The sequence below is a fragment of the Schistocerca gregaria genome, chromosome 2 (assembly GCF_023897955.1).
Source record: "Schistocerca gregaria isolate iqSchGreg1 chromosome 2, iqSchGreg1.2, whole genome shotgun sequence".
NCBI lineage: Eukaryota > Metazoa > Arthropoda > Insecta > Orthoptera > Acrididae > Schistocerca > Schistocerca gregaria.
Genome location: NC_064921.1, coordinates 383,206,772 through 383,219,208, shown reverse-complemented (window position 1 = coordinate 383,219,208; position 12,437 = coordinate 383,206,772). Strand labels below are relative to the sequence as shown.

The window sequence follows — 12,437 nt, the reverse complement described above, 5'->3', positions numbered from 1 at the left end:
GTAGAACATATTGGGGTACATTAATGGTAAGTGAGCGAGCGTTATCCTCTTGGAAAACGTCCCTTGGAATGCAATTCATGAATGGCAATACAACAGGTCGAACCGCCAGACTAACCTACAAATTTCGCAATCAGGGTGCGTTGGATACGGCGAGAGTGATCCTGCTTTCACACGAAATAACACCCCAGACCATGATATCTCCAGGTGTAGGTACAGTGTGTCGATCAAGCTCAGAGGTTGGTCGCACACCCTCAACTGGCCTCCTTCTAACCAACAGACTGCCACCAATGACATGGAGGCAGAACCAACATTCATTAGGAAACCCAACAGACCTCCACCCCGCCAAATAGTGAGCTCTTGCTTGATACCACTAAAGTCACTAATAGTGATGGTTTGAGATCAGAAGAATGCACGTTAGATTGCTTCTGGTTTGAAGCTATCCTTCAAATTACCGTTTAGTAACAGTTCATTGTATAACTGTGGTGTAAACTGCTGCTCCGACTGCTGCTGCAGGTGCAGTACGAGGCACCAGAGCCATACACAGAATACGATGGTCTTCCCTCTCGGTAGTGCCACGTGGCGTCTGGGGCCCCACCTTCTTGCGACTGTACATTCTCCTGACCACCGCAAATAACTTCCACGTACAGCAGCAATACTTCTGCCAAGTCCTTCTGGAGTATCGCAAAAGGAACATCTAGCTCCTCGTAGACCAATTACAAGACCCGGCTCAAACTCAGTGACGTGTTAATAATACCGTCTTTTCGCCTTAAAGGCGTTCTTGACTAAGAATAACTCACCACGTCCAATCTCAAAGATAACTAACACTCACGACACCTACAGAATATATGTACAGAGATCCCGATTTTCATCCTCATACTGCTGCTACTTGCGCCACTCTTATGCGGTTGGCGCGAAATTTGAATAGATATCTTCAAGATGTAGAAACACCCCTACCAACTTTCGCTTACGTCGCACAAGGTCTGCCTGTTACGATTTTTTTTTCGTCAGTGTACATTATTCTAAACAATCAAAGTGATGCGACTGTTGTCTGTAATACAATATCCACACTCAACATCTATCTTCAAGAGTTCTGGGGACAAGGGTGCCGCAAAACTTTTGTTTGATGTGTGTAAATTAAAATGTGTGTAGTCGTTACGCTACAAGGTTTCCGGCAACAAACCTACCGTTGGGAAAAATGTGTTGCTTTGAAGGGCGGTTATCAAGAGGGAAACTAACACCAAGCTCCCTGCTCGAAGTATGAAGTTTCCAAGGTGATAATTCAAATTCTTTACCAACCCTCGCATCTTAAAGTGTAAGCCGCATATGTGCTTGAGACTACCATACTGACCCCATACCATCGCCTTCACTTAAGCGTACTAGAGCGGATGAAGTCTAAGTCTGACAGTTTGGGGCACCATTTCGCAGATATACACTCCTGGAAATTGAAATAAGAACACCGTGAATTCATTGTCCCAGGAAGGGGAAACTGTATTGACACATTCCTGGGGTCAGATACATCACATGATCACACTGACAGAACCACAGGCACATAGACACAGGCAACAGAGCATGCACAATGTCGGCGCTAGTACAGTGTATATCCACCTTTAGCAGCAATGCAGGCTGCTATTCTCCCATGGAGACGATCGTAGAGATGCTGGATGTAGTCCTGTGGAACGGCTTGCCATGCCATTTCCACCTGGCGTCTCAGTTGGACCAGCGTTCGTGCTGGACGTGCAGACCGCGTGAGACGACGCTTCATCCAGTCCCAAACATGCTCAATGTGGGACAGATCCGGAGATCTTGCTGGCCAGGGTAGTTGACTTACACCTTCTAGAGCACGTAGGGTGGCACGGGATACATGCGGACGTGCATTGTCCTGTTGGAACAGCAAGTTCCCTTGCCGGTCCAGGAATGGTAGAACGATGGGTTCGATGACGGTTTGGATGTACCACGCACTATTCAGTGTCCCCTCGACGATCACCAGAGGTGTACGGAAAGTGTAGGAGATCGCTCCACACACCATGATGCCGGGTGTTGGCCCTGTGTGCCTCGGTCGTATGCAGTCCTGATTGTGGCGCTCACCTGCACGGCGCCAAACACGCATACGACCATCATTGGCACCAAGGCAGAAGCGACTCTCATCGCTGAAGACGACACGTCTCCATTCGTCAATCCATTCACGCCTGTCGCGACACCACTGGAGGCGGGTTGCACGATGTTGGGGCGCGAGCGGAAGACGGCCTAACGGTGTGCGGGACCGTAGCCCAGCTTCATGGAGACGGTTGCGAATGGTCCTCGCCGATACCCCAGGAGCAACAGTGTCCCTAATTTGCTGGGAAGTGGCAGTGCGGTCCCCTACGGCACTGTGTAGGATCCTACGGTCTTGGCGTGCATCCGTGCGTCGCTGCGGTCCGGTCCCAGGTCGACGGGCACGTGCACCTTCCGCCGACAACTGGTGACAACATCGATGTACTGTGGAGACCTCACGCCCCACGTGTTGAGCAATTCGGCGGTACGTCCACCTGGCCTCCCGCATGCCCACTATACGCCCTCGCTCAAAGTCCGTCAACTGCACATACGGTTCACGTCCACGCTGTCGCGGCATGCTACCAGTGTTAAAGACTGCGATGGAGCTCCGTATGCCACGGCAAACTGGCTGACACTGACGGCGGCGGTGCAGAAATGCTGCGCAGCTAGCGCCATTCGACGGCCAACACCGCGGTTCCTGGTGTGTGCGCTGTGCCGTGCGTGTGATCATTGCTTGTACAGCCCTCTCGCAGTGTCCGGAGCAAGTATGGTGGGTCTGACACACCGGTGTCAATGTGTTCTTTTTTCCATTTCCAGGAGTGTATGTTCCCAGTTCCTATGTATCGAGAGTGATCTTCACATAATGCATTTAATTATGGATTTGGGGCAGAGGGTACTTACTGACGCTTCTTTAAGCAACCGTCATACATGACGAGAACAGTATAATCCCACTTCAAAGGACGATGGTTGCTACCACTCCCCGTTCCAAACGCATTCGCCTTGCATGTGGACTGCCGATTTTCTCAGAAACGTAGTTGGTCGAGACTTGTTCTCACGGCTGTCTAGCAACTGTTATTGTTACTCTAAGGTTTTTCATAGGACGTAAACGGAAGAAGATACCCAAAACATTTACAGGCCTTCTGTGATTCCACGAAATGACAATTAGACTGCAGTATACGGAGGATTTATGTAACACATTTCAGAAGATAAACCGTCACAAACCATGAGATGTTTGAAAAGCTGGCGCATCATTTGTTAGTAATTCTGTTCGCAATAAATTTCGCAGACATTATCCATGTATGCTGCTAAATGCACCTATAAATTTATAGCATAGTGCTACATATTGTTCAGGAAATAAGATGTCATAAACACTGAGACGCGTGAAAAACTGGAACGTTTTGCGTGAAGTTTTAATTTTTTACTTCTTTGCTGCTAACTGTGTGTGTAATAGAGAACTGGCAAAATGAATACCCAGGCAAAGCCGAGTTTGTCAGCTAGTGTTCCATAAATATAGCGTCGTTTTGATTGTGTAGCTGAGAACAAAGTAACTGATTCAGTCGAGGGTTCAAATACATAATGAGTATGCTTCTGTAGTAAAACTGCACTACATGTATCTTACATCCATTTCACTTACTTTCAGGTGCAGCTCACACCGATGACTTGAAATACATGCATGCAGCAGACACTCTGGATTCTGATTCGGATGGAGGTATTATCAGGGATCAGATGATAAAGATGTGGACAAACTTTGCTAAATATGAGTAAGCAACATCAAACTAAATGTTCACATTTTTTAGTAGGTTCCTGTCACAATGTGACAGTTATTGAACTATATGAGAAAAGAACGTAAATTAGTTACAAACCTCGGCGTGCACACAATTGATTCAACATGTAAACGTCACTAAAGATATTTATATTTAGGTTATGACATGTTCGATACGCCTGCCATCACTGGCGATGACGTGGCACAGATGAATAGCAAAATTCTGGATGACCCGTCGAAGCGTCGGAACATGGATGCTGTCGATGAAACCCTGAATGGCTGTTTTCAGCTCATCAGTGGTGTTAAGGTTACTGCTGTACACCTCGTCTTAATACAGTCCCACACAAAAGAGTCTCATGTGTTCAGATCCGGAGAAAGCGGCGGCCAATCGAGGCCCAGGCCAGAATGCGGTCCCCAAAGTGCTCCTCCAGGACATCAAACACTTTCCTGTCACGACGGGGTCGAGCTTCGTCTTGCATTAAACACACCTTATCGAAATCGGGGTCACTTTCGATAATGCGGATGAAATCATCTTCCTAAACCTTCACGTACCGTTCGGTGTCACTGTGCCATCAAGGAACATCGCACCGATTTTTCCGTGACTGGACATGGCATACCATACAGTCACCCGTTGAGGTTGGTGAGACTTCGCGATCGCGAAATGGGGTTTCTCAGTCCCCTAAATACGCTAGTTCTGCTTACTGACGAACCCGTCCAAATGAAAGTGGGTTTCGTCGCTAAACCAAACCATACATGTCCATAGTAATTCCCATCATGCCCTGCGGCCAACCATGCAGTTTGAACGTCCTAAGGAAACCGTTCAGAAGTTCGACGATTTTATTTCATATAGTTCAATGACTGTCACTCTGTATAAAGCAGATGAAATGTCTGCTGTGCTAGTTCTACAGCAACATGTCCATATGAATTCATCATCCATGGCTTACCATACTTTTCAAAGTGGAAATGACGCAAATGTAATCAGTACTTAAATAAGATTCTTGCACCTCAAAATGAGCATTATAATAGAATAATGTAATTATTATTGTTTCAGCAATCCAACGCCGGAACTGACTTCCCCACTGACGGAAACGTGGAAGGAGTACGACGAATCTACCCCATACTACCTGGAAATAACGAGACCCCTTCGCCTCAGAACTAACTTATCCGAGCCATACTTGACCTTTTGGCACAACCTGCTACCGTGATGACATTTCATGTGTCACTAATAAGCACAGTAAAACAATTTCGTACAAGTTGTCACTTGCTTAAACAGAAAATCTTTAAAAGCAACAACTTTTGTGCCCTATTACAGATACTAACAGATATTACTTCAGGACACAGGTAGTCAGACGGCAGAATCTGCATAATATGAAGTTCAGTATATTCACTCTGTTGTGCTATGAACGAATTTACGATAACAGAACTGCGTTCTTCAGAGACACAGTTGCACTAAGATGCTAGTATGTTGGCATGTTGCATCCTAAGTTTTCTTATCTCGTATTCTGTAGAAGATAATGATTCCACGCAGAACCTGTTTTGTGAATTATACCGTATAGAGAGAATTGGTCTCTCTCAGAAACGCGAAATTAATATATTCTGGAATACCTTGCAATATGATTTTTCTTAACCTTTCCATTTTGTCTATTATTCATCACACTATCCCAAAATAATAATTATCTGAGCTACATTTATTTCGAAAGGTTAGTTCTATAGTTACTTGAAATTAAGTTTTTACATGTAATTTGTCTGAAAAATCATACAAAATAAGCAGTTGTGCTGCCATGTTTTCGTGGATAATTGTCGCCATTATAATTATTACTTCCATGTTATTCCACAGAAAACATATCTGAAGGGTTTCAATACACGAAGGACATCAGTGTGCAATCAAAACACTAACTACAATGATTAATAATTTTTTAGGATATGAAATATGCAATTTAAGGACAGTATATTACATTGAATGATAACACAAGAAAAAATGACGCTTAAGTTTTACATTTTATTTCGAAATTTCATACACTTTTGGTTACTTTACTGATGATATCCTACTATGGTAGAACCACATTCACACTTAGACTGATCACTGGGGTGCATATTAATGTTTTAGGTGCTACTTAAAAGTATGTACATAGAACATTTGTATGAACAGATTCTACTACACTTGACTGTAGCCTTCATTACAAAAACGGTAGCTTTAACCAACTCCCGTCTTCTAGGCATGTGCTCGAAAACTGTGACACATAAGAATAAGGGAAGAAAAACAGAAGACGTGGAATTATTTACCTGTTGCACTACGACAACGCTGGATGATCTGCAGTGTAAAATTGCTTTAAGATGTATCGCTCATTAACTGCTTCGAAGGTGGTGCACGGCTCATGTAAGACTGCACTGAAACGCTGGTAGGTAATCTTCACGCTAAATGCCACGTAATATGAGTGGAATGTCTGCATGCACAGCAAACGCTTCTGGTATATACCCCTGATGAACACCAAGTCAACACAGGTAGCAGAAATTTTCATATCATATGAAAAATGACAGATACGGCTTCATACGTGACGTTAAGTAACCTAGTTCTTTGAAAATTTATTTTAGTTCATATTAAGTTTTAATTAATGATAAATTTCTCAGATCATTACCACCAGTTCCTATAAAAGAGAGCATTAAAATGACATAAAAAGATAAGTCTGACAGATGAACATAAAATAACGAAGACGCTGTAATTTATGTTCATCTGTCAAAAATATCTCTTTCTGTCGTTTCTATCGCCATCCTACCATTTAACCTCCAGTCCATATCTATACCATTATTTTCACTAAAATTCAATATTTCAAGATTTCGTCGTGTAAAACGTGTATCACCAACATATCTCAATAGCAGACTTGTTTTCGTACAGCTTTACTATGTATCTCTTTCGTTTCCCTTTTTTACCCACACTATGGGAATCTCGATGAATTCTTGGCTGTTTTTCTCCCAGTTTTTCAGAAAGCCCACAAACGGGACTGCCACTACCTGCAAAACAGTTACGTTCCCCGTTAACTGTGTAAATGTAAATGTATGGTCTTTACTGAATCTCATTCATTTTTGTTTTATCTTTAGTTTGAGTCGAACTCATATATTCCTTCCTATCCTTCTCCATGAGTTTTTCCCCTTCTGTCTGAACTGCACTCCTAGGGACACCCAGGTCAGACTAGAGGGGTAGGGATGGGGGAGCACGAGATGGAAATATTCCTGAGACCCAACACTCAAGGGGACGGGGAAGTCTCTAAACGATTCAGATCCCCTTGGGTGCTGTGTTGGAAAATACCAGACTGCTATTGTAAAACAAATTTTTTATCATACTAGGTTTCAGGACATGTCCAAGGATGGCAACATTCATCAGTCATTGGGTCATAACAAAGGTTAGTGTTACCAAGTCGCCAATGTCGCAGTTATGCCTCCACCAACTTAAGGTTATATGTTTCAGTTCATTTATAGATTCGCTGTTCTACGAATGACTAAGAAAACCTGTGCATCAATTGTCATCTAATTCCTCAGTTCTCTTCTTGTCAATGACTGGTAGCATACGCCAACGACGTGGTAAAGAACTACTGTAGCTATGGCACCCTTGGGATTCCTCTAGCAGTTGTCAACGACGAAGTAAAGAATTACTGTAAATATGGCACCCTTGGGATTCCTCTTGCTGTTCCTAACGTCGGGAGCACCTATCACCTGTCAGCGGCACCCAGAGTGCGGGAAACTACCGGAGAGCAGTTATATTGTATGCCATTTTGTTTCATGCATAATGGTGCAAAGAACTGACCGTAGTGTCTCAACCTCGTCTCGAGATCTTTGAGTTTGCAACACGGACAGTGATTTGTTTTACAAACTTGAGACAGTTGCCGGGTTTGGTGTGGATGAGTGCAAGCTTGATTTAAGTGATATTAACAACATTGTTGAATCTAAACACTAACTGGGGCAATGAAGAGAAAACAAAAAAGGAACAAATAAAGACGCTTAAGTAAAAAAAGTTGAGACAAGCGCATTCATCGTCGGATTTGCTTACACCTCAATGTATAATGGCAAAACCTGTCTCAGATCAACTCTGTATCAAGAAAGTCTCACAAATTCGAGATATTGGCAACTAAATCTAATTGGCTAAGGCAACTACACTTTGATGTTATTCAAACGTTTGCTGAACGAAAGGCTCGCGAAGCGCCATTGACAGTATAACTGGCAAACGAATTGTAACGTACTACCCACTGCATGACTCATTACGGCTTTTGTGCGAGTGCACTGATACCTGTTTACTACAATGTGTGGGCATACCAGGGAACGAGAGGGGACGGAACATTCCACGTCACAACTTCACTGACACCAGACATCCACCAATCAAAACATCTGTGTAATGTGTAATATGTAATACTTTGTCTTTTGTTTTAAAGTTACGTGAAATTAAATTAAACTAAATTAAAAATTAAATTAAATGGAGTGCACATACATTTTACAATAATTCATTATTGGTTAGCATCTGAAGTCAAATTTGTAAATTCATCAGTTATGTCAGTTTTCTCTCTTGCCACGTAGGACTTGGCCGGGCTATTATCCAGTCCCTTAAGTGTGGTGATCCTGAGATCCTTATAACTGTCTGTATCATTACTTTTAAAAACCAGTGTTTGTTACTACTTTCGTTAGCCTAACATTCCATGAAGGCGTCATGGAGCTGGTATTCTTTCTCGATATACTTAAACCAACATCATCATCTTCGCTTCAGGCATTAGGCCTTCTTCTGTTTCACCCATTACAGTATCTATTGCTTCTTCGGTCTTCCGTGACTCCTTCTCCTAACTGGCTTAAATACCTTGTCTGGAAAGGTAACCTTTTCCTACTCATTCTTTCAAGATGTACATTCCAGTTTCTTGTATCATCTTGAAAGTTTTTGAGGATTTTCAATGTATTCAGCCCTTCCATAATTTCCAAGTTTCTAAATCTATGGGCTCTTGGAGACCTCATCTCTGTCACTTCTGTGTGCCTTTCTTGAAGCTTACTTATAATCAACAATTAATTTCCATAAACAAGCATCGGAACTGCCATCGTCTTCAAAAATTTCAATCGTGTTTCTTTACGTGTTTTATGTCGTAGAGATCTGTTTATTGTTCCACATATATTTCCAAATTTTGCTAAGTTCTTGTCTATGTCTCCATCGTACTCATACGTAATGTCATAACTTGAGTAACAGATATGTTTAGCCTGTCCTGTTCTGTTGTTGATCACATTTTTGTCCATACAATATGTTTTCCTTTGAATACCACTTATTTGGCCTTCTTTTCTGACATCGTCAAATGGTACTCGTCGCAAACCTTACCTAATAAACGTATTACCTTTTGTAGTCGTCTTCACTATCCGTGGACAGTTTGGCGTCGTCTGCATATAACAGACAATTCAAGTGGGAATTACTGTTAATCTAAATTCCCCATTAAAAATCTCCTTTCATTTCCAAATTGCGTCATCTAAATAAACGTTAAAAGGTGTAGGTGAAATGCTGCACCCTTACTCCTTCGTTTGTGAATATAGGCCGTGGTAGAGTGCTGCTTAGTGCTCAAATTACAGTCGTGTGTTTGTGCAGACTTTCTACAACTTTTGTTGAGTGTTGCGGGTATCCTCTTTTCCGCATAATGCTACACAGTTTCTCTCTGTCAACATTATCGAACTCCTTAATAAAATAAATGAACGCTAAATGGGTTTCCATATTACACTCCCTTTGTTTTTCGATTATCTGTTCTATTACAAATACTGTACCTGTTGTCGATCTGTCACTACGAATTCACAACTGTTCTTCGCTCAATAAACTCTCTTCTATAGTCTTTAACCTCTTGTTCACTATTCTGGCGTAACTTTGTATGTGGTGTAAAGTACGCTCATCCCTTTATAGTTCGCGCAACTATTTTGGTGTCCTTCTTAAAGAGCGATATCATCTTTGCTTGTGACCCTGCTTCTACAGCACATATTATGTAAATGTAGTATACTCTTTTGTAGAAGGGCGCCTCCACATTTTAGCAGTTCAGCGTTTACAATATTAACAAAAATTGCTTTTCTGTTTTTTCTTTGGAGTTTTGTTCTAGTCATTTTATTTGTTGGATGTTAAATATTTGAGCAACTTCTTTCTGTGTTTGATTTTGCAGTTACGTCGTTTTATAAGCTGCCAATAGTCTCCCATGAATATTGTCTTCTATTACGCTTATAAACGTATCTCAAGGTTCTTGACGAGTTCATTTCACTGCTCGATTTAAACTTTCCACGCTCATTCACCATTCATTTGATTGGCATGCTAGTTCTCTCAAGGCTGAAGTGGTAACCTGGAGATATGATGAGAATTGTTTAAGCAACTGCCAGTGGCTTCACATACTTGTGCAGAGCTGGTTTACTACTATTTTTTGTTTTACTAAATTCCAAATTATTCGTAGAAAGTGTGTCACAGTAAGTATCCTTCTTTTCTGAAAAATTACATATTTTGCTTAATAAAGCAGAATGCAGAAATGGGGTGTTTTGGATTTATGCTGTGATGAAGGGAACTGTATGCTGTAATAAAAGTGATGGAAAAACTTCACTGTGTAAAAAGGTAAGAAATTTAGAGCACGGTCTTAGCAGTGACAATTCACAGAAGAGTGCTAAAAACTGTTTTCGTTTGTGTGGACTTCACCCCCAGCAAGGGGCAAGAGAGCAAAATGGTTCAAATTACTCTGAGCACTATGGGACTTAACTGTTGATGTCATCAGTCCTCTAGAACTTAGAACTACTTAAACCTAACTAACCTAAGGACATCACATACATCCATGCCCGAGGCAGGATTCGAACCTGCGGCCGTAGCGGTCTCGCGGTCCCAGACTGTAGCGCCTAGAACCGCACGGCCACCCTGGCCAGCGCAACAGAGCAATAAAAGAGTATTGATATACATGGTTTTGAACGTAGAACAAAAGAACAGTGATGAGAGTGATATCTTTAATAGTCATTTTATGTGGTTTTGTTTGCCTGTGAGAGCAGATGTTGACGTGTGTATTTCTAGGCATAAGTGCAATGAAAGCATCATTTACTGTTCATATCAGGTAGTACTGCATTCAGTATGAGTCCTACGATAGATTACCTACGTTTTCTAAGAAATTGTTGTAATTAAATATATTCAAAGCTGCAAATATATTTATAAATGCTATTTATATTTGCAGCCACCGTAAACGGGAAGACGACAACACCATACCTTTCGTTGACATAAAAATATCAAAAGAGAACCAAAAAGTAGCTTTCAATGTTTACAGAAAACCTACTGGCACACCAAACTTCTCAACACATCCCTCCTCTCACAAAAAAGCTGCTTATAAATCAATGCTGTACAGAGCACACAAATTTCCACTTCAACATACAGAACTCCAACAAGAAATAGAAAGCATAATATATACTCCAGTAAACAATGGATATGACCCTTCTCTAATTAGTACCATGTCACAACAGATAAAAAATAAAATTAACAAACACCATCAAACTACACTCACAACTGACAGTGCCCCAGCAGTCAAATATTTAAAAATGCCATATCTTAGAATATATCTGACAAGTGAGCAAGACTATTCAAAAATACAGAAGTAAAAATTAGCTTCAGCACAAACAACAACCTACGTAGGAAGCTTACTCACAATATAAAACCACCAGATACAAATCTTGATGGATCTGCCATTTACAAAGTTACCTGCAGGCAATGAAATAAATATTATATCAGCCAAACAGGCAGAAATTTCAGAACCCGATTTAGACTGCTACAGGCTTGATAAATGTAACAAATCAGCACTATCAACTCACATTAAGGACACAGGCCGCCCTTTGAAAATCGAAGACAACCTCGAAATTTTTATACAAAATAGGACAAAGTAAAAGAATGGATATCATGGAAGAAATGACAATTTTCATACATAACACAAAGCATTCTTAATGAAGTAACCATATTCAAAAACTCAAAATTCTTCAACAGTCTTCAGCCAGTTCTAACTCAATAGATTCAGGAATTGCCAATGGAAATAATCGACTAGAACCAAGAATACGATACAAAACCTCGATAATCGATACAGAGTCACTTGCAATAGTCCGCCATCTTGTGTCATGTCTATAGCATCGAAGGAATTTGTGCAGTGGCATTAGTGACAAAATATAATGTGCAATAGTGTAATGTCAATCAACAGCTCCGCCATTATAACAGTGATACAGGTGAAGCAGCAAGAGGACGTAACTGTAAGTGATCAACTGTCATATAAAAGCCATTCACACTATTTTCGTAACACATAACTGATCCAAATCTATTTGCATCCAATAGAGGCTTGATATACATAGTCAACAACGAGGAAGAAAACCAACAGAACACATCACTGACATCGATTTCTAGATATTCACTGCCCCCTCCTTCCCCCCAAATGCCACACCAGCAGCAACAGTAAAAGACAAAGTGTTATACATTCATGTAGTTTAAAACTGTTTAAATTTAAGTAACATTTCTCGATATATATATATATATATATATATATATATATATATATATATATATATATATATATGTACAAACGCTTGAAAACGAACAAAACATGTTCCAAACGCGTTGCATTATGTTACATGAGCATAACATAAAAAG

General features: G+C 41.1%; 1 protein-coding gene across 1 annotated transcript in view; it reads left to right on the top strand.

The window, feature by feature from the left end:
* The window catches only part of LOC126320831 (esterase FE4-like), an 88,117-nt gene extending 82,384 nt beyond the window's left edge, over positions 1 to 5,733 (top strand). The window contains exons 10-11 of the mRNA XM_049994125.1: positions 3,671 to 3,791; positions 4,845 to 5,733. Of these exons, the coding sequence (XP_049850082.1) occupies positions 3,671 to 3,791; positions 4,845 to 4,998 (275 nt within the window). The 3' untranslated portion in view covers positions 4,999 to 5,733. The remainder of the gene's footprint in view (positions 1 to 3,670; positions 3,792 to 4,844) is intronic.
* The last annotated feature ends 6,704 nt before the right edge of the window (positions 5,734 to 12,437 follow it).